This window comes from Amblyomma maculatum, chromosome 6 (assembly GCF_055883805.1).
Source record: "Amblyomma maculatum isolate TAMU_Amacu chromosome 6, ASM5588380v1, whole genome shotgun sequence".
Lineage (NCBI taxonomy): Eukaryota > Metazoa > Arthropoda > Arachnida > Ixodida > Ixodidae > Amblyomma > Amblyomma maculatum.
The window spans coordinates 107,487,556-107,510,774 of record NC_139349.1 but is presented as its reverse complement, the minus strand read 5'-3'; the positions used below and the strand labels follow the sequence as shown (position 1 = coordinate 107,510,774).

The 23,219-nt window shown below is 48.3% G+C and overlaps 1 protein-coding gene across 1 annotated transcript in view; it reads right to left on the bottom strand.

The window, feature by feature from the left end:
• Window positions 1-23,006, bottom strand: part of ci (transcriptional activator cubitus interruptus) — an 89,999-nt gene extending 66,993 nt beyond the window's left edge. The window contains exon 1 of the mRNA XM_084608060.1: window positions 22,846-23,006. Within this exon, the coding sequence (XP_084464186.1) occupies window positions 22,846-23,006 (161 nt within the window). The remainder of the gene's footprint in view (window positions 1-22,845) is intronic.
• Window positions 23,007-23,219: the final 213 nt, after the last annotated feature.

Genomic DNA, 23,219 nt, shown 5'->3' with positions numbered 1-23,219 from the left:
GAGTGGCAGAGACACTTGAGACTGCTACACGTATGAATGTGAAACCATTATAGTTCCGCCCGTTGAAATGTCTGCGAGATTCCTAACATGTATTAAAATTGTTTCTGGTGGTATTGTATTTGCTGTATGTGTTTGTGCATTCCCGTAAACTGCTATACTCCACGCGGCATCTGAGAGCCGTATTCGTCGAACCAAGGTCGGAAAGCGTGCAATTAAAAGCACGTAAGTCGTTAGTTCGAATCCCCGTCACGAGCTAGCCTCCAACTTCGCTAGCACAGCTATGCTGTAAGCAATAATAAATCGTGTGGCAACACTCGAAACACTGTACAACAGACGGTCGCAAAACTATTTGGTACGAAACTCTGGAAAACTGGCGCCACATAGACATTGGCCAATGACATGTATATGATTGTCTGAAATGGCGGTGGCCTCGGATGGCTCTAAACGTATCTAAGTGATGCACCGTTGATGCTCGGCTTGTTGTGTGCGTCATACAGCCGCTTGATTAAGTGCATCCATTATTCTTGTTGCGCCGCTGCTGATGACTTATTTTTCTAATGCTCTCGTGTATAGAAAATGACGCCGACTTTTCGTGTAATGGGTGAATTAACTTCCGAATTATAAAAAACAAAACAATCTAAACAAGTGAAATCGTTAAGCGCCCATCTTCGTTGGCAAAGAAGAGCGTTTAAAGCTTCCAAATAACGTGCATGCACACTCTAACGCGTCAGATTTATTCGCATTTGTTTCCTGATCGGATTTGGCATCATGGCACGTGGCACAAGCCATTTTTTGCTTTTGTGGCTTATCGGCAACGCCAGCAAAACAACACTGATGCGCCAAGCTTGGTTTGAGTCCTGCGCATGCCTGTTAGCATCCAGTACGTGTCGGGCTCAGCACTCGAGGCCGGGTACCTGATAAGCTGGAACATATAGTAACTCTAGCTGAAACCTTCCGTTAGCGCCATCTTTTGCTATCATTTCAGCTGTTTTGCGTTTGTTTTATGTTCCCTTTTGCTGAAGCGGTATATTAAAGCCCTAAACGTAATGAATCGACGCCTTCGCGCACGACGTGGTAGGCGTTGGCAACATGCACGCGCAAGTGGTTTTCCCTCCATTTCTCGTTTCCAGACACCACGGTACGGCATTACCATATCTTCATATTTCATTCAAAGTGCTGACAGAGTATCCCTCGACGACTGTACAAGGCAAACGCCGTGCAGGCTACGGGCTTTTACAGCACTCAAGCTTTTTGATGTTTTTTCGCGAAGGCTTTGCTTCGCGCGAGGGTGGACAACCTGCAGGTTACTCACACCAGCGGCATCGCATCACACAGCAAGTATCTGGCGACGTGGTTCGCAATGTACTTTTAAACAATATCTTCTGCGCGGTAGGGCGAGCAATAGAACGTGGGAAGACCCTGTCTACCCGCCTGTCCTTTATGCGTTGCGCTGTGTCTTGGTTAGAATGTCGCACCAACTCGCTCATGCTTCCATTCTAGTGCAAAGATTGGCGTTAACCACTGGCTTTTGAAAAAAACGATGAAATCGGCGAGAACAGTAAACCTTTAGAGCTTCCTGGCAACGTGCTCTCAGACCTTGCTTGGGACTCTAAATGACGATTTAATAGCACCGGTGGTCGCCAGACAAGAGTAGGTAGTGGAGAATGTCTCCGTGTTCCATGTGCGCGCATCATACGCACAGCTTTAAGATGGATATTACCGGCCATTCCGAACAAAAAAAAAAAAAAAAAGAAAAAAAAATCTGCACGACGCTACAGTTTCGCTACATATTAAGCTATGTTGAACGAGTACCTACAGAACTGTCCGAAGTACTGAATTCGGCCAAATCTGTTTTCCTCACCATGGTTTTCGCGCCTTCTAACACGTTCAGCTTTGATGCGTACTCCTCGCACTCTGTCGCAACGCAATCCGACCGCAAGGCGAAACTAAATGCATGACTAAACATTGTCTGTTAGTTTTTTTTTTTCTAAACCGAATTTGCGGCACACGAGCCTGCCACAGAAGCTGTATATTTTAAGACGTTTCTTATGCTTCTCCGGTGGTGCACGTAAAGTGAAAAGATGTAAAGGACTGAGGCAACTCGCAAAAAATGTAGCCATTTGAAAAGCAGGCAACAAAAAAAAAAAAAAAAAAAGCCCTGAATATACAAGGAAGAAACTGGTGCAACTATTGCTCCCGACCACCCACCAAAGAAATGAATGAAACTTGTAGGAGAGAGCAATTGGCAGTTGCATCGATGTTATGAAGAATATAAGAGGTCACTGCAGAAACTAAACTGACAATGCCAAAACAGCGATGCCGCGACTTTATTCAGTCCTCCTAATTGCCGGCTTTCTGCATCTACTTTTCCATTCCGCTAAGATCCTACCGCCACTCTTCCGGCCTCCAATGCTACCACTCGACAATGTGCAATTTTTTTTTTTTTTGAGTCAGTCAGACGTGGGTGTCTCGCGACATTCAGGGTGCAGTTTGACGTAGGCTTCCGATTGGCTGGCTATGTGACATCACATACTCATCACATCACGTCATGTGGCTCATGTATATAACTATGACCCAGTGACGTCATCAAATCACCAATGTCACTGGTAGTGACGTAACGTACCTTATGACCTCACATGACTCGTGACGTCAACGAATAATCCACCCAGATACTGACTTCAGGTGACATTTTCGAGAACACTGGCGTCTAATAATTTCACCTTAATAATGGACGCCTTTATGCTATGCGCCTCTCTGCACTTGATCTTTGTGTACGATCTCAAAAAAATATATGAATACAAAAACAAGCGCCGCGCCGACGGGCAATACTTCAGGAATTATTCACGCGAGAACGGAGAATTTCGAGGGCATCGCAAGGCATTGCGCCTCTAACAAGGGAAACGATCCGAGACGGAGATTGGAACGAGCGCCGAGTGAGAGGAGCTCTTCGATACCAGACAGATGCTGCTCTTTCGCCATTCCGGAGATAACGTCGCGTGGGGAGTGTGTTAGCAGGCAATAGGCACGTAGCAAAGCTCTGCAGCCCTGACTGCGACGGTATCGAAGTGACACCTTAAAAGGGCCCGGCCCACAGTGGAGTCTATCCAAGAAAAGCAGAGGGAAAGGAGGTCCTGACACCTCCCATTGGCTGCGCCGATGAGAACCGACAGCGCGATTGGTGCCTCTGCAGGAGAAGATGCCACGCACAGAGGAAAGCCGTAAAAACGAGACAGCGATAGCAAGAGGTCTTTGAGAACTGCCTCTTCGCAGTTGGGTGCACTCGAGAGGGACACAGCGTCCCACAGTTGGTCCAATCCGAAACGAGTAGATAATCTAAGCCCTCCATATCACTCCGGCAAGGAACTTCGTATTTTCTTTCTCAAGAGATTGCGCAGAGTTACCTCTCCAACGTCACGTACACAAAGAATCATAAAAACGAAAACGCCGAGCTTTAGATTGAAAGGTAGCCCAAACTCGGGGTTAGGTTTTTTTTTTCTTTTTGTTTGTTTGTTAGCGTAGGCACCACGGCGATGCCTCTTCGAACACGTGGTACCAACGCCGCTGCACGCAACTGCGGCGGGGCGTTGCTCCACGGTCGCCCAGTCCGCCGCGAGGTTGGCCTATCACTATCAGAGACCGACCTGCGAAAGTCACGTAGCTAATGGCGATTCGTTGTGGGAACGTCGATACAAATCGAATTCTCCCTGTCAAGAGTGTTCGAGCCGTGCTTTGCCTATACTAAAAGCCTGGAGCGGCATTCTTGCGCGCGTGCACTTTTTTATTCCTTCTCCTCCGGCCTGGATGAAGTTATTACGTTTGACTGGCGACGGCGCGAACGATCCAGGCCGTCAACGCTGCGCAGATTGCGAAGGTCGAGGCAGGGGTTAGATGGACCTTAAAGATGGCGGCACAACGTCCACCAATTAGGGTAGCAACCGCGTCTTAAACGAGAGCTTAGAACCGCTCCAGACCGGAATGTTCGGATCCGAGTAAAGCTGTGCCCTCGCCGAAAGTGGAGATAAAGTCATCAAGCCTCCCGCTCTGTCAAACCGTAGACATTCGTGCTCGGGACGTTCGTTTACAAAGGAATGGAAATCGCTTGGTACTGGTGACTGCACGCAGGTGCATTGACAACAAGATGCAGGCAAGGAAAAGAAGGGGGAAAAAAACGCAAGCCCGACTGTACCAAACAGAGAGCACGTTTTCCAGGCAACGATCGTGAAAACATGGCTCACAGTGAAGGAATGCTGCCCAAGTCAATGGCCACAAAAATAAAAAGGAAATATATTAAAGACTTAGAGAACAGCAAAACTTAGCTGCCCCGATAACAGTCGAAGCAATATGCATGCTTCATTTGATTGGGGTCATGTTCATGTTAACGTCGGGGATACGAGCTATTCAGGAAACAAAAAGTTAACGACATTCTAGTGGTAAGCGAGAGAAAACATATAATTTGTAGCGAAAACTGGAGCGTTAATATAATTCGCGCAGTCTGTTTCCAGGGCCTAAGTGACTATATCTTACTCCTAGACCTCCGTTGTCGCGGTTTAGAACAATGTAACGACGCCTGGAATGTCTTCAGAAAGCACTGAAATTTTGAAATCTGTCATCAATAACCTCCTAGCCACCAAGATTTAAAAGCCCCGCCGGGGTGGCGCAGTGGTTACGGCGCTCGGCTACTGTTCCCAAGGGTGCGGGATCGAATCCCGGCCTCGGCGGCTGCGTTTCGATGGAGGCGAAACGGAGTGGCGTCCGTGTGATGTGCGATGCCAGTGCACGTTAAAGAACCCCAGGTTGTCGAAATTTCTGAGGCCTCCACTACGGCGTCTCTCATAGCCCGAGTCGCTTTGGGACATTAAACCTCACAAACCAACCAACCAAGTTTTAAAAGATATTTGGTGGAACAGCAAATTGAACAAGGACGAAAGGGAGCACCCAGAAGTAAAAGAGGTCGTTGTTCCTTGCTCTGTATCACCGTGAAACACCAACTAGCCCACTATATCACTCTCTCCTCTCAAAAGACACCTGAATAAAACAAGATCAACGGGTGGTATACTAGAAACCAAGAGTCCATCTCGGCTTACACGTCTCTCATCCCCGCTGATTTATTTCATCACGTCGATCGCAACGAGATAATACGGTGTCGTGACGCTGGGGCTATGTCGACCCGGCCTTCACTTGGTAGCGTGCAGAGACTCGGGGTTGAAGTAGGATTGAATCTTCGAAGTTGGTGAAATATGTACAAGCAGGTTTAATGGCACTTTGAGAAACTTATTTACAAGATTATTTACACGAAAAAGAAGGGTACATCAGCAAAATGGCAAGCGTTAAGAGTTCATAGCGAGAAGCGACTGGATGAGCCGTTTACCCAGGGCCCAGAGCGACATTTCGTGCTCTGCAGCGTCCTTAAAAACCCCCTATGTCCAGCCCCTCTCTGAAGATGCTGACCAACCAAATCCAGGGCACGCCCCTCAGGTATCGGCATCCAATCGAACACATCACTGCACTGATGGTCTGAAGCACTGACTGGTCCGGCATTCATTCGTTGGGCGTGATCACTTGTTGGCGGGAAAAGCTTGGGAACGGCGAGGAGAGGAGGTACATTTCTATTCTTCAGCAAAGAAACCACAGGCTGGTTCTGGGGGTTTTACTTCTCAGAAACCCGAGTGCACGTGGCGCCGCATAGGGCTCCCAACATGGTCCCTTTTCGACAATTGCAAATCTTTCCTGCATTCCCGGGAAATCACTTAATGGCCGTATGAGTCATGCTCTTCTCTTGTCCTGCACGTCAGCGGACATGTCACTCTGTCGTCTCCTTTGGATAGGAGGCATTCATCACTGGAGGATAGCACTTCTCGACTGGAAGGGTGAACAAAAGAAAGCACTTCCTGCTATTTCCCGCAGGGGGACGTTTCTTTGTGTTTTTCCAGACGTTCTCTTGACAGGGCCAATTTGGCATTTGCAGGTTGTCCACAAAGCAAAACATGCTTACAAAACAGGATTCCTGGAAACAGGCTCACTTAGAGCCAATGGACCATCACCACATATTCACAAAACTTTTCCATGCCCACAGGCGAACAATAGAGCGCGCAAATGCGGATGCTTGGTCGTAACAGCCTCCTCCCCCGCCAGAAGAGACTCGGAGGGCAGCAGCCGCAGCTGCTGCATGAAGAGACGACTTAATGGCCTGCACGTGAACGCTTGAAGCTCGCTGTTGCATGTCGCGTTGTCTTGATTGTTGTAGGCCAAATTGCTTGAGCTATCTGAAACTCAACCACATGTCGAAGCAAGCACTCGGCTCCCGTCTGAAGAGACCAGGTCAAAAGAAAACTGCCATTGTTGTTCGAGAAAAGCCCACTCTCAAGACGTTCAGGACCCACGTATGCCTCGAAAACCAAACGTGCTGCTTTACATAGTCATCTATATTCAAGCGCACGAAAAAAAAAAAAAACCTGATTATCAATTTGGATACATGGTGAGGAACATCTCGGACCGCTTAGAAAGAGCGGCTAAGCGCGTCCGCATTCCCATTTAACTTCCCCTTTTTGTATCTTATTTCAAAATTGTACTGCTGTAAAATCAAGCTCCACCTAAGAAGGCGACTGTTCTTCGATGTCGCAGTTTGCAGCCAAGCCAGGGGACAATGGTCCGTCTCTACGGTGAATTTGGCCCCTCCAAGATAGCACTGCAATTTTTGAATGGCCCATACAATGCAAGCGCATTCCTTCTCTGACGCGCAATAAGCCCTCTCTCTAGAACTCAGTTTTCTGCTCAAGTAGAGCACGGGGTGCTCATTACCGTCGTCATCTCTCTGGCAGAGAACAGCACCTAACCCTCGATCACTGGCATCACACTGGACCGTGAATTCTCGGCCATAGTCTGGAGCTCGCAATACCGGACGGCTAATCAGCACAGCCTTCAGGTTTACGAAGGAGGCTTCCTTTTGTTCGTCCCAGACTACATTTGTCGGTTCTGTCTTGCGGAGAGCGTCGGTCAGAGGGCTAGCCAAAGCTGAATAGTTAGGGATGTAGTGATTGTAGTACCCAGTCAGACCCAGGAATGCTCGAATTTCCGTCTTCGTGCTCGGCCGCGGGTAGTCTGCTACCGCAGAAATCTTAATCTCGCTGGGTTTCCTGAAACCTTGACCTACATTGTGACCCAAGTAGTCCACGGTCGCCCTTGCCAGGCAACATTTCTCGGCCTTTACGGTTAGTCCAGCTTGACGCAAAAGGCTCAGTACAGCTCTTAGATGTACCATATGGTCCGCCCATGAGTCGGAAAAAACCGCAATGTCGTCTAAATAAGGCACCGCGAATGTTTCACACCCCTTTAAAACCCTATCCATGAGTCGGGAAAAACAAAATGGAGCATTTTTGAGCCCGAAACTCATCATTGTTGGCTGGTAGCTGCCCGTCGGAGTGACGAAAGCCGCGTATCTGCTGGCGCGTTCAGTGAGCGGTACTTGCCAGTATCCTCGAGTAAGGTCCAGCGTAGTCACATATGCCGCTCTACTGACCTGTTCTACTCTCTCCTCAATATTCGGAATAGGATACACTTGATCCCTGGTGAGAGAATTTAGCTTTCGGTAGTCTACCACAGGCCTAGGGTCTTTACCTGGAGCTTCTACTAAGATCATTGGCGAAGCATAATCGCTTTCCGAGGGTTTTATTACTCCCAATTCCAGCATGCGAGTTACTTCCCTATCCAGAATTTCTCTTTGCCTTGGAGAAAATCGGTAGCACCTTGATCGCACTGGCACGTCTGAAGTCAGCTCAATATCGTGCTCAGTCCAATCAGTTCTGCCTGGCCTGTCCACGAAGCAGGCCTCAAACTCTGTTATTATCTCGCCCAGATCGGACAGCTGGGATTTCTTTAGTTCTCCTCTCTGCTCCGTCTTTTTGAGAAGCTCCTGAGCGTTGCTTCCTTTTCCGCTGAGGCAAATCAAGTTGTCCCCCATCTCCTCGGGAAGGTTTAACGTTAGATTTACCACGGCTTCCCTCTGCACATAAGGCTTCATAAGATTGCAATGATAAATGCGCACTTCTTTACGCCTACCGGGAATTTTCACTGCGTAGTTAGTGTTAGAAAGCTTTGCAACGACTTCAGCCGGTCCTTCCCACTGTACTTCGAGCTTATTCTGCCTTGAACTTCTCAGCAACATCACCTGGTCCCCGATACAAAACGTCCTTTGACGGGCTGACTTATCATAGTACACCTTGGAACGAGCCTGGGCTGACTTCATGCTGGCCTCAACGAGTTCCTTAGTGTTATGTAAGCGATTCAAGAGGTTCAGAATGAATTCTACTACTGTTGGGTCTTCTCCGCGCCCCTCCCAGGCTTCGCGCACCATTCGCAAAGGTGAGCGCAGTGACCTTCCGTACACCAACTCGGCTGGGCTAAATCCAGTGGATTCGTGCGGCACTGACCGCAAAGCGAAAAGCGCTGCAGGCAGGCAGGTATCCCATTCGCGCTTGTTTTCATAGCACAGTCCCCTCAGGACTCGTTTGAGAACAGAGTGCCATCTTTCTACGCTGTTGCTCTGCGGATGATGGATCGAGCTATGCACTACCTTAATGCCGCATCGCTCGAGAAATGAGGTGGTGAGGACACTCGTGAAAACGCTACCCTGATCACTTTGTACCTCGGAAGGGAATCCAACTCGTGCAAACACTGACAGCAGCGAATCCACTACACTCTCGGACGTCACCTCGCGCAGCGGAACAGCCTCTGGAAACTTTGTGGCTGGGCATAACATAGTGAGGATATAACGGTACCCTGACTCGGTCACAGGAAGTGGCCCAACTATATCTATTACTAACCGGTGAAACGGCTCGGTAATGATTGGTACTAACACCATCGGAGCTTTCCACTTATCTTGCGCCTTTCCAACCCGCTGGCACGTGTCGCATGACCGTACAAAATTTTCCGTGTCCTTAAAACATCCAGGCCAATAGTATTCTTGCAACAGCCTCTGCTTTGTTTTCTTTATTCCAAGGTGACATGACCACGAGCTGCCATGGGAAAGTCGCAGTAAGTCTCCGCGGTACTTTTGGGGGACGACTAATTGGTCCCGCTCTACTCCGCGCTTATCCTTGAATAAGCGATACAGCACTCCCTTTCTCATCTCGAAAGAAATATTGTTTGCTGTCTTAGTGGCGCGGTGGCGCTCCCTTATCTCCTGTATATTGGGATCATTGGCTTGCTCTATAGCTAAGTCCTCTCGGGTTCCACTTAAAAGTCTCGTGAGATTACTAGACACTGGCGGCAAGAGGTTACTCTCAAGAACGTCCTCATTCCGCGTCTCATCAAGCTCACTTTCAAGTTGACTTATCTGAGATGCCTCGCTCTCAAAGTTTTCTGACCTGCTATCTTCCGCATTTACCATTGTTTTAACTGCCGTTTCCTCCGCTGTGGATTTTTCTGGAATGAGCAGTGTAGCTAGTTCTCGCGCCTTTGAACGTGTTAAGGCTTGCACAACTCTGTCTCCGAAAAGGATGCCCCTCTTTCGCAGCAGCATGTCCGATTTGTTGGAGAACAAATACGGATAGCACTTAGGAAGCTTTCCTGAAACGGCAGCCTCGGTTGTTAATTCGCCGAAAGGGCCCTCGATGACCACGTTCGCGATCGGCAAGCACACACTCTGTTCCTCAACTACCTGTCGGATCCATGCACACTGTCCTGTATAGTCGGAAGGCGATACATACGCCGGATGGACAACATCCATCGTTGCGGCCGAATCGCGCAGTACCTTGCAAGGCTTCCCGTTGACTACTAGGTCATGCAGGTAGGGTTCTAAAAGCTGCATATTTTCATCGCAGTCCCTGACATACGAGAAAGCAATCTTTTCTTTCCGGCAGTTGACGGCAATGTGACCCTGCTCATTACACCTAAAGCATGTGAGCGGCTTCCTAGCCTCAAGCTTATTCTTTGTGTTCTGCACGTTGGTCACTTCCCCACTTTTCTCACTGCCGTCCTTTCTAGGGAATTTGCCTGAAGAAACCTTCATTTCTTCGTTTCCAACTCTAGCAAAGTGCCTTTCCTGACGGTTTTTCATACTGAACTTGGGATTGCGGGGCCTATCCACTGCTGGGTTGCTGAATTGTCGGCGCGAAGCATACTCCTCAATAAGTTCGGCAGCTTCAGTTGCCGACTTAATTTCGCCTCGGTCCTGTAACCAATTTCTTTCTTTTTCTGGGAGGCAGTTATAAAACTGCTCCAAAAGAATTTGCTCGACTACAGCGTCCCTATCACTGTAGGAATCTGTGCTCTTTAGCCACTCGCCCAAATTAACTCTTAAATTGTACAGGAATTCAGGGTAACTCTCGTCCCTGGACTTAGTAGCTTTCCGAAAACGTTGTCTGAACGCCTCGGCGCTAAGCCTATACTTTCTCAGAAGGCAAGCTTTGACCTTCTCGTAGTTGTCCGCGTCCTCCTTGCTTAGCCGCGCGACAACCTCCGCTGCCTCGCAGGGCAGAACCGTCAATAATCTCTGAGACCAAGTGTCTCGCTGGAAGGACAGTTTTTCGCAGGTTCGCTCAAAGTTAGCCAGATACAGACCGATATCCCCTGATATCACATATGGCTGCATGTACTTTGACATCTTGAAATCTGCCTCCTTGTTGAGAAGAGGTACCGCTAGCTGGGGACAATTGCCCGACCTCTTGCTCAACTCTAGTTCTAATTTCCGGAGCTCAATTTCTTGGTCCAGCTTTTTTGCTTCTCTTTCACGCTTCTTTTCCTCTTTTTCCCACTCACGTTCGCGCTCCCTTTCCTCTTTTTCCCTCTCAAGTTCACGCTCACGCCTCTTTTCCTCTTTTTCCCGCTCTTTCTGCTCTTTTTCCCGCTCCTTCTGCTGTCTGAGCTGTTCCTTTTTTTGACCGATGAGGTTCCATGCTTCACTGAGCTCCTCATCATCGGCTCCCAAATCTGTGATTGCCTTTATAATCAAAGGTTTTCGTGCCAAACCACTTGTATCAATTCCCAATTCCTCACACAATTGCAACAGTTCCGGTTTCTGCAGCTTTTGTAGGTCCATGATCGCTCCGAGTGTCGGCTACTTCCAAAACAACAGTGCAAACTACCAAACCTAAAGGCGTTTCCACACTCTCTTTACCAGTTCTAAAATCTAACCCTGTTCTAGAACCTGGTCCACATCAGAAGAAAAGCCAAGCACTCACCCACACATGCGACCGATGTTCCGAGCTGCCCTCTTGTTGGCCGATTGTTGCTCCTGCTTGTTGCTTGAGATGCCACCTCCGATCACAAGGTGTTGTGGCTTGTAGCTTCAGATCCACCTCCAATCACCAGATGTTGTGGCTTGTAGATTCAGATCCCACCGCTGGTCACCAGTCGTTGTGCTTGTAGATTCAGATCCCAACGCAGTTCACCAGTCGTTGTGCTTGTAGATTCAGATCCCACCGCTGATCACCAGTTGTCGTGACGCTGGGGCTATGTCGACCCGGCCTTCACTTGGTAGCGTGCAGAGACTCGGGGTTGAAGTAGGATTGAATCTTCGAAGTTGGTGAAATATGTACAAGCAGGTTTAATGGCACTTTGAGAAACTTATTTACAAGATTATTTACACGAAAAAGAAGGGTACATCAGCAAAATGGCAAGCGTTAAGAGTTCATAGCGAGAAGCGACTGGATGAGCCGTTTACCCAGGGCCCAGAGCGACATTTCGTGCTCTGCAGCGTCCTTAAAAACCCCCTATGTCCAGCCCCTCTCTGAAGATGCTGACCAACCAAATCCAGGGCACGCCCCTCAGGTATCGGCATCCAATCGAACACATCACTGCACTGATGGTCTGAAGCACTGACTGGTCCGGCATTCATTCGTTGGGCGTGATCACTTGTTGGCGGGAAAAGCTTGGGAACGGCGAGGAGAGGAGGTACATTTCTATTCTTCAGCAAAGAAACCACAGGCTGGTTCTGGGGGTTTTACTTCTCAGAAACCCGAGTGCACGTGGCGCCGCATAGGGCTCCCAACATGGTCCCTTTTCGACAATTGCAAATCTTTCCTGCATTCCCGGGAAATCACTTAATGGCCGTATGAGTCATGCTCTTCTCTTGTCCTGCACGTCAGCGGACATGTCACTCTGTCGTCTCCTTTGGATAGGAGGCATTCATCACTGGAGGATAGCACTTCTCGACTGGAAGGGTGAACAAAAGAAAGCACTTCCTGCTATTTCCCGCAGGGGGACGTTTCTTTGTGTTTTTCCAGACGTTCTCTTGACAGGGCCAATTTGGCATTTGCAGGTTGTCCACAAAGCAAAACATGCTTACAAAACAGGATTCCTGGAAACAGGCTCACTTAGAGCCAATGGACCATCACCACATATTCACAAAACTTTTCCATGCCCACAGGCGAACAATAGAGCGCGCAAATGCGGATGCTTGGTCGTAACAACGGCAAAAGACAACAGAGGTTCGTTCGCTTTATAATCAGCCTGACGTCGATCGTTCATTGGCTGAACGGAAGAAAAATGCCCGCCGCAGATTCGGTTGCTACAGACTGACTCCGCGCATATAAGCATGTGCGTAAATGCGAAGCGATACGCTTCGCATAAAACGGTCCAATTACGACGCGCGGACGACGCTTCTTATCAGTGTGACCGCAATCTCGATATGTATTATACTTGTATCGCCTGTGCACACGCCTTCGACGTGTTTTATGCCCCATGTGCAGCACACGCAAATAAAAATAGGGGCCTTGGGCCGCTAATGCCGTTATCTTTAATGGCACCCGTACAATGCTATACTGGTTACAACTTTATGCTTGTAGTCGGGGCTAAAACGAGTTCGCCGTAATTTATTCGCCCGCAAAATACGTTCTCTCACTCCCGCTGCTTACGCAGATCGTCACACTATTTTGTCAGACAACACCGTGTCCATTAACTAATCAGTTATTGTTGTTATGCCGATTCACCTGACTGGCCTAGTTATGAACAAGCAACCTTCAGGCTGACACCGTCATTCATCATAGAAACATCTGCTTTTGTGGTCTTTTCTTCAACTTACTGAGCATGGCAATGGCATTCTGTACAGTACAAAGAAATATTATGATAATGCTTCGTTCTTCTGAGCGATTTTAATTTTATCACTTAGTCCATGATAGTATCACATACATATATAATCTGGACTTCTAGCTATCAGCTAAGTTTCCTGTTAGCGAGCGATTCATCCCGGGTTTCGACGTAGTATACTAGCATATATATATATATATATATATATATATATATATACACCCCGCACCTCCACCACACTTGTTACGACGTTTATTTAGACAGATCTTAGGCTGCGCTAGAGAATAGCACACAAGAGAGGGGCAGAACCAGCTTCCTCTTCTTCTGCTTATCCCGCCAAACCTCATCTTCCTTCAAGAAGTACCGCGGGAAGTGCGTGACACTATATATATATATATATATATATATATATATATATATATATATATATATATATATATATATATATATATATATATATATATATATATATATGAAGGAAAGAAGCCAACAGTCGGCGAGGCCAAGGAAAGCATTGGGGATGGTACTTTCGGCACGTTGTTTTTTCTTCTACTTTGTGTTTAATTATCTTTCCCCTAAACAGATTACATTACTAATTTCTGTGATTATCCAAGTAATAGTTTAAAAAAAAAAACGACATACAGTACAATCCCCAAAGCTTTCCTTGGCCTCGCCGACTGTTGGCTTCTTTCCTTCATGTATTATAACGAGCACCCTCATTTCCTTTTAATTGATCTGCTTATACATATATTCATTGTTTATAGCTTGGCGTGCAAATAAACGACACTGTTCGGAAGGTAAGTCCTCTCCCAATCGTACTTAATGCAACCCGCTGAATAAAAATTTTGCCGATCACCTTGGAAGACACCTCAAAATGGCAAGTCGACGGAGTCAAATGCAAAATGAAAACTTTTCTTTTTTCTTTCTTTTTCGACGGCTTGAAAACATAACTATTGTCGATTGGTTGACGCGCTTGCCCTTTATGCTTGCGGCTGCGGTCATGGACTTCGCTTTCACCATATTGGTAAGGCGAGCCGACGCGAAAGGAGACTTGTAAATACAGCACGGCGTACTTATGAGGTTTTCTAGAAAGAAAAACAAAGCGGCGGTGTCGTTTTTGAAGAATATGTTCCGCAGGCGTGGCTTGGCCACGTTCACACTTGCATTATAGCTAATTTTCGCAGCGGAGCGGTTGTGAATGAAACCCCGCGCAAGACAAGACAATTAGAATAAAGAAGCAGAGTACTGCGTACTTTCTTCACGGTAACCTCACCCACTTCTGAAACCGCTGTAGATAGCATCGCTTCAGATAAGCTGAGTGACACTACAGCACATTCTTTGAAGTCCAAAGTGATCACTATAGCATACGAATTTTGAGAAAATGAGTTACGTGAATTCATGTATATCGGTTCTAATGGACGCGGGTGGAAATGTGTACTGCGCCGGATCAGGAAACAGCGCGGTCACCTACAAGGCACGCTGGTGTGATGGAACCCACGACGATTATGACCGCCTTAAATTCGGTTGGAGTGAAAGGGTGTTGTGTTTCTGCATTTTGCCGGCGTCCACTCAGGGCGCACCAGTCGGCATTCGAACCCGCACATTCGCGCTGAGCCCAGAAACACGCCTAGCCTCCGAAGCCGCCAAAGGTGAGCAAAATTTTACTTCTGCTCGGTAGAATTCGCAATTTCCGCTCGCAGAAACAAACAACTGGGGGAAATTGGAGCTCGCGCTATCGCTAACAATACAAGGGCTGCAGCATCCGCGACGTTGTAAGCAAGTGTCGTGAGGTGGCGCCGCCTAGGGGCGGGCAGCGGCACCATATATATTTCATCATGGATATATAAGTAGCACTACACAAAGACTGTCAACAGGAACTGGTTTTTCAGGCAAGGCACGGCATAGTCACGCAAGAAAAAAAAAGGTTTTCTGTACACAGTCACAGGTGAGGGGACATCCCTTTCAACCATGAAGGCCCCTTGGTCAGCACGCAAGGATTACACTTATAAGGGTAAGGGCGAACAAGTCGCCCATTCATCCCAGAAAAATTATTGTGACGACTTCTACGTAAACCTGCAAAATTTTGTGTCAACACGGAGCCGGTCATTCCGGCGCACTACAACAGATACTTGTGCTCCTACTGTCGCCCCCACCTATTCTGGGCGCGAGAGAAGCTTAGGAGCACCATTACCTATTATAGTGTGCATCATCCTGATTGATATGTACTGTAGTTGATTGTTCGGGATAGAGGTGCTGAGGGGGAAAGTTCAACAGAGGGGATCCGTAAAGGCCTGATTTGCTTGCGGACAAAAGCTACTATACTCAGCCTCACAAGCTGTTTGCAGCAGTGCAACAGGCAGAGGCATCGCGGTCCAATCAGGATCACGCGCACTACAATAGGCAATTGTGCTCCTACGCGCCTCTAGCCCCCCAAATTGACGGGGGTGACAGTAGGAGCACAATTCTCTATTATAGTGTACAGGGGCGAGAGGCACTTAGGAGCACAATTGCAAGGGCTCCTTGGCCTTTCGCAGTGCTGCAGATATCTTGTGAGGCCCATTTAGGATGATGCGCACGTAATTGTGCTTCTCCCCGCCTCTCGCGCCCCGAATTGATGGGGGCTACAGTGGGAGGACAATTATCTATTGTAGTGCGCAGGAGCACAATTATAGTGGGCGTGATCCTGAATGGGGCAGGACGGGGCCGACAGCACGCCTCACATAGTAGTGAGGATGAACACGTAATACGCGATCCGCGGACCGAAGCTCCGTCATATGAAGGAATTCACTAGTCTACCTGAACAGGCACCTCAGTTCCCCTTCACCTTTTTTCTGCTCTGAGGGAAATCTGCCAATCCAGTATTCATGCGCGCGGGCGCAGGCATACACACATACAAGGACGCCAATTTGTCGGCTCCTTCATTTTGTCCCGTCGAGATTTTGGTGTTCCAGCGTGAAGAGCGCGCCCAACAGGACGCGTTAACGAGCTTCAACAAAGCAGTATGCTGCCTACAGGTAACCAACGCGTCTAGCTAGGAGCACTACGTGCGACTGTAATGCCTGCTGCCTTTCCGCATAGGTACTTCGCATTGTAATCATGGACAAATGACCGCGTGATGCGGGTTCAATGCGCTAAAGTACAGCTGTGTTCAGGGTAGTCGCCTGAATAGACGGCATGGTTATCCCCGTGTGGCCGCTTACTGCCGGTAAGCAGTCTTGCATCTGTGAGGGTACACGCTAAACGAGTACTAGTCACGATAGAACTAGCGAAGCCGTAGGGACAGAACGCTGAACTTTCGATACACCCGCACCCCGGAAAACAGTACACCCCACGCGCGATGCACAACTTCGTTCACCGAACACTAGCTACAAGGGAGATGTTTACTTTCGAGAGAGGTTGGCGTTACTGTTAACCCTGTCCGCAATTACAAGTCTCCTCCCTTAGTTTGTAGGTTTATGTTGGACATGCGATAGCGCCGAAAATACAGCGAAAGGGCGTCAACGGCAGCCAATCCATAGAGAGGATACATAACTTATTAAGTGGCGCTGCATTGCGCGCTGGACATTGCAGTCGGGAAAAGCAGGCTATTGGGGTCAGCCGGGAAAGAACCGGCCTTTATCAAGGACGAGGGCTTCGTCAGCTCCGTCGGTGTGAACATGACCGCCGACTAAGCCTGCAGGGCTGCGATTTAGAAAAGCAACGCAGCAGGTTAGCCAGAACAACCCTGGCTAACTTGTAACATTTACTGCGACATACAACATTTGCTCCAACAGTTCTTGCAGCTTATGTGCGTGAATAGGTGCCTATTTCATTTCCTCTTATCAATATCTCAAACTCCATTATTGTTTCTTTACCTTACCTTCCCAGCATTCTCAGGCCACACTATGATGCAGCGATCACATCCGAGTAGCGCTTTAAAAAACGCTCGACTTCGTCTTCCTGTTTGCTATCGATATCAGACATCAAACTAGGTGTTCCTTTACTTTCCCTTCCCTGGCGAGTCTTATGATGCATAACGAGGGCCTCTGTTCCTCTATTTCTGCCGCAGTGAATGTACATTGTTTTCGTTCCACGGCAGCCGGAGCTCCTCTTGCTAGAAGCTGCACTAGCGGATAGCAATCATTCCAGTCTTAGAGCCAATCCTGACTAAAGAACCAGCCACACTTGGTCTTGTTGTGAGACTTTCAACAGGCTCAGGAACTCATACACGGTTCCCTCCGACATAGCTCCCACACAGATCAGTTCCGATCGAAGTGGCATCCCCGTTTTTCTCGTCGTCCACGTGTATTGGCGTAGGCAGTTCCCCTTACTCAGCTTCACGATTTATTGGGGGCCAAATTTCCGCGGCAGGAAAGGCCGAGTAGCAGGTCGGTGCCATGTTCGGAACAAATGTAGCTTCGATGCTCGAAGCTCACGTTCGCGACTGTGAAGCGGAAAAGGCGCATTCCTTCCGTGCCGAGATCAGCGCCTTTGGTACCCAAAATCGTTACTTCAAGAGATTCTCAGGCTTCATTGCACCTGCCTTTCTTCCACATTACCCGGCCTCGTGCCTCCGTAGCACGCGTCTTTTTTCAATGAAGCAGTCTCCTGGGGAGGACCTTCTCAACACTGGTCTTTTCTTCTTTTTTCGAAAATTTCCCTCTGCAAAATTTTCCATTCTATGAAGAAGGAAACGCAACCCAACTACCTACTTTTCCCTTTCATCGGTGTGGAGTGGCAGGCCTTAGCCACGTGTTCACCGGCCTCTCTGCCTGGCCTTTCAATAAAGTTTGGCACTCTCTTTCTGCAGTTCCTGTTCAGCGAACACAAAAACGCCTGGTTACGGCTTGGTGTGCTCTGTGTACTCGCGTGACATCTGGCAGGGTTAGCTATGCAGCTGGCACACTATGCCGCTGTCCCTTCTGAATGCTTACGCCAGAGCCACGAAAACTTTCAAAACCCGAACTGCGCTCGATATCAGAGTTACGTTAACAGATCGCATCATCATGGTTAAGATTTTTCGAGCCCGCCCACTACCCGTTTATTAGAAAAACATGTTATGTCATACTGGTAACCAAGAAAACGCAGACAGAACAAGAAATTTTCGAAGCCCTGTGTATAGACAAAGAAACAAACTGTGTCAGCACTCCATATTTCTATTTTCCTAAAGAAGAGTTATCGTACCTAAACCGTGGACCCCCCCCCCCCCCCCCCCCTCTCCACTCGTACATGTGTGATTGCCAGCACCTTGAGAAGTTATATAAGACGTCGTTTTTCCTATAAACTGTCGTCGAACAGGAGCGACTATCCGAACAACTAACCAACTAGCTCTTAGACGAAAACATTTAATTAACCCCCGGACGACAGAAGTATTTTGTCTGTAACAGATTAGTCCCGTGACTATTACTTTGCCGATAAGCACTGCATGCACTTTGGCAATAAATGGCCATACATTAGACTGCAAAGGCAACAGCTCCAATATCATTCTGCCCATCGCCAGAGAGTTATAAAAAAAAACGCACCAACACAATCTGCGATAGACGCCTTACCCAGATGTGTAACCACATGCATGCGTCACGCTTACTTATCGACGTGAACCGAAGTGTTCAAGAAAGACCTAAGAATTGAAACCGTCACTCTTTAGCTAGCTAACCCATAATTAGTGAAAGTTCAGTGTAAAGCACGCGCTGCACTCTAAAATTCGCACTATCGTGCTAACGGTTTCCGATAGGCGGCTTTAGTGGTCGCGTCATACCGCGTTTTCACAAAACATGTTTCGTTTCTGTTCAGCTAACACTAGGATTATATAGGTGGGCAAAAATTCATTCAATTAAAGCAGGGAATGAGTACAATGGAAAGCGAATGAGTGAACTACATCGCAGTTAGGACGAATTGTGCGGCTCCGGCTCCGAGATATTAGAACGCTCAACAACAGCGCAAAGAGTCGGCGCGATTCACGCTGGGACGACCACATTCAGCTGCAGCCTATATACAAGAGTTAGGGGTATGAAAAGGGTCACATGGGCGCACGAAGTGCCAACAGTGAGGAATTTTTTTAAAAACGGTGGAGAAGGGATAGCAAAAGTATGAAAGGGCCTCGAGGCCACAACAACGATTTTTATCTGGCTCTGAGAAAAGAACACAGCGAGTTTTCGGTACCACAATGGCGTCGCAGATTCAGCGATGGGCTTCTGAGAGAAGTCGGGAATGTGACTGCAAACCAGTTACCAAATGCACAGGATATCAAAGAGGCCCGTCACTGTGGAAACTTGGCCTGTAATTTTTGACGTGCACAGGATATCAAAGAGCCCTGTAACTTGGCCTGTAATTTTTGACGGAATAGTCTTACACTACTACTATTACTCACAGAAATTCGAGGCAGTCGGAATAGATATATGAAGCCGCAACGGAAATGCGTGCAAGCTACCAACGAAATTGAAAGGCAAATGCGAACTGTAAGCGAACAACGCTCTTGTTTGCACAGCCGTTTGTAACCCAGTGGGTCACTTCGGAAATTCTGCAACTGGTCAGCTCCGCAGGCTGTCGACTCGAACAGAAAGGTCCCGACTCGTCAGAGTTCTGGCTCCTCTTCAAAAGTGACGCGGCGGCGTCACAGGCCGCCTAGCCGCAAATAGTAATATAATTTGTACCTATTCTTGCCTTGATTTCAGCCACCAATCAGCTAACACCTTCGTTTGGTTATTTTTACCCTTTTAAAGCCTATTTTTCTTCCATTATCCTTAAACCCCAGTGTTCTGGCTAAATCTGCCCCATTCCCTTGAACTATAGGGCGGAGCCCTTTGCTCCGCAGCAAGTGGCGCCACCTCACGCGCGCGAGAAGCGGCGCTTCGCATGCGAAACAGTGGAAGAAGCCACGAGAGAACGTCTGCTTTGCGTCGACTGAGCTTCTTCGGAATCTTTGTGCATTTCGCCGCACACACCATGTGCGCTTTGCTAAATTAGTTCAAAAGAAAGGGAAGTACGCCCATTCTTCGGCCAGCTCGGGTACAATTTGCAGGAAGAAATTTTCAACGCAGCAAAGCCCTCGGATGTCTGCGAGAACTGTGCATACCAAATGAAAGGCGTTGTGTACGGCGCAAGGTTAAAGGCGGGTTTCATTCTTTTGCGGCTCGGTTCTTCACAAAGTGCGCTATACGTACGTCTTCGCGAACTTCCATACCCTGCTTGCCACAAGCTCCTGTCCGGACTGGCCCAGATCAAGAGATTGTTGACATGTTCACTGCAACATGGGTGAACTGATTACGCAGAGTGGTGATTCGCGCGCTGACGTACTTTCTGTCCCCGTTCTTTGGGCTCCTTTCGTTCTTTTGAGCATAGCCTTAACTGCGCGCTCACGGAATAGTAAACATACCAGATAAGCGAAACGCTGGCATATTCCACGCCGTACTGCTATGGGCTTGCTCTGTCTCGGTTCGCTCTCGTAAAAGTATTACGGAATTCGAAAAGAAAAAAAAAAATCGCATTCGGCAGCTTTCCGGTAGCTGTTGTGACCCCCCAGAAGCGTAACAGTAAATGATGTTGCGTGCTTTAACACACGTTTTCTTTTTACTCCTGCCCAAAACCTTGACGTAATCGGAGCACAGCACAAGGCGATATCGGCGGCGTCGGATCCAAACGACCGCATTTTTTTAAGCCGGCTCCTAGATGGCGCAACATGGTAGGGCTGCAATTTCGCTACACATGTTGCGCCGCTAACTGCAGCTCAAAAGGCTAATAAATAGACTGGGTGCACGCAATATCAAAACACTTACTCTTTAAGCTATTTATGAGCAGGTGCGGCGAGCTTGAGCTACTCCTGGCACCGTGTTTTCGCTAGGTGCACAAAACAGCCCAGAGAGCAATATCGCGACTTTCACGTAAAGAAACAATGATTGGTAACTGTTCTGCAATGTGGAGTGCAGTCGAGCATAAACTAAACGGCGCTGCAGTGCATGGTGTGCGTTTAAACGGAATAGGAATCTCCACAAAACTTACTGATGCTGCCTAGAATTTTTCATTCTTTAGTTAAAGACGCAGCAGTTCTAATTTATTCATGCAGCTTACCAGAATACCAATTCTGAGCCAAGTTGCTATTGTACACCGCACGTCAAGGAGGTTTGGTGTCCGTGATTTGAAATGCCACCAACAGACCAATTCTGCCAATGCTTCTTGCATCCTCAGTTGAGCATCGATTGGGTGTGTATGTGAAGCCAACAACGCCACTCACAGGAATGCGAACAAATACAGACTTCCCTGTATTCCAATGCAGAAAAATTGCGCGGCCCGAGGCAGCGCCTCCTTGTTTCCGCTCTTATCTTAATGACCGTGCTCCAACTAACTCTGCAAGAAAATTTTCTGCGTGTATTGATGCCACAGAATGAGGTTTAGCCAACACACTTAAGCCTAATGTCATGCCGTGACTCCCAACTTTGTGGCAGTGTCCGTGCCTACTTCAAATTGTTGCTTCGTTTCTGTGTGATTCCAGGAGGCACACTTTTGTCTGAATAATATTACTAAATGTTAGTTCTTTTTCAGTCCTCTTTGCCTTCATTCAGAGACAGTATTAGAGGTCTCTGATCGGGGATGCAATTTTAAAACCAAGCAAGAATTTCTCGAGTAGACTTCTTCTCACGCGGTGCACATATGCTTTTCCCAATCGTCCAAGACACCCTCGTATTGTAAATAAAACGGCCTGTCAGACTAAATGGTGCAAGGCGTTTTCATGCGGACTGGCGGCACAAGAAAAAAGAAAACTTAAGCGCTAAAAGCCATAAGCTCTTTGTACTGAAGCAGCCCTTGCCCTCTGCGAATGCTTTCTCGAGCTCCAGGGCTTGCACTAAGCATTGGCAAACCGATATTTTCCTTTTCCGGGAACCTTCAATTGGACGGAAGATGGACCATAATAAAGACCTCCTGCGGGCGCAGATCCGGCTCAGGCACGCAGCTCGGGACGAAACTCCGGCTTATTTATTTTGTTTCCAGAAGCGGCTGGGCGCCACGACAGTGGAAAGTCAAAACAGGCGCATCGTATTTCTGTTCACTACGGCATTCCTACATCGAACTGGCAGGTAACGAAGCACTCGAAATAACGCACGTTGCTTATCTCTGTACAGATCGCCTCTGTATCTTTACGGCCTCCTCTACGCGTTACAGCTGGATGACAGAGAAAACGTGCTGACGGTGTTGGCGGTAACGGCTGTGCTCGGCACACATGAGCTGAATAAAAAAGAGCGAAAAAAATGTGCCTACATTTCTTGAACTTACGATATCTTGAATGAAGTTTCCAGACGGCAGACTTTCATTCCTGCCGAGCATATGCGTCACAACACTGTGCGTTGTGTACATGTACAACGGATACCTCATAAGGAAGTTCAGCGATGGGCAGCATGGTACCAGCTAAATGACAGAGGTTTAGCGAAGTCCTGCATGACAGCTGCACTAAAGCAAATTATGACCACTGGATATCCGTGCCACTGTATATGCGCGCCGATCGTCACCTCAGCAATAAAATCTTGTACTTGTAAGATTTCCCTACAGCAGCCTCGGCAAATGCAACCAGCAATACTACTTTTAGGTGGCTAATGCAACCGATGGCGCCTAAATGGTCGCGTGTGAATCATACCGACTGCTCCCGCTAAAAGGAGCTACGCTGTGAAACGCAGTAATGCAAGTCCCAATGAGCAAGTCCCGTGTGTTCATGCTGTTGCGCACGAACATGACAATCGCAGCATAGATACGCAGATCCCGCGGCATGACAGCACAGACACGACAGCGTGTCATCACAGGAACAGTGCCGGCTTTGGCGGGACGGAGAGAGCACGAAAAAAGCTTCGCATAACTCACCCAGCTGCCGGGGCATGTGGAAAGGCGTGCAGCCGTGGCTCCCAGACATAGCGTCCTTCGTGTGTGCGTTGGTCTACGGGGATGGCGGCATGCACTGCCGCGAAGGCGCTGGGGAACTGCAGCGGCAGGCCCGCGGCCGCCAGACGCGGCACGTCAGACATGGGTCACCAGCTGGTGAGGCATCCTCAACGCGCACGGCACGGTCGTTTTCAAGGGAGGCCCGCAGAAGCCAAAGCACGGCCACACGACGACGACCAACACTGCAAACCGGCGCGCGCGCACGGAGCAGCCGAAGAGATGCGCCGGACGGGAGACGGCAGAAGAGCCAGCCAGCCGGCCGCTTTCATAACAGCGGGCCCGGCGGACAGCAGCGG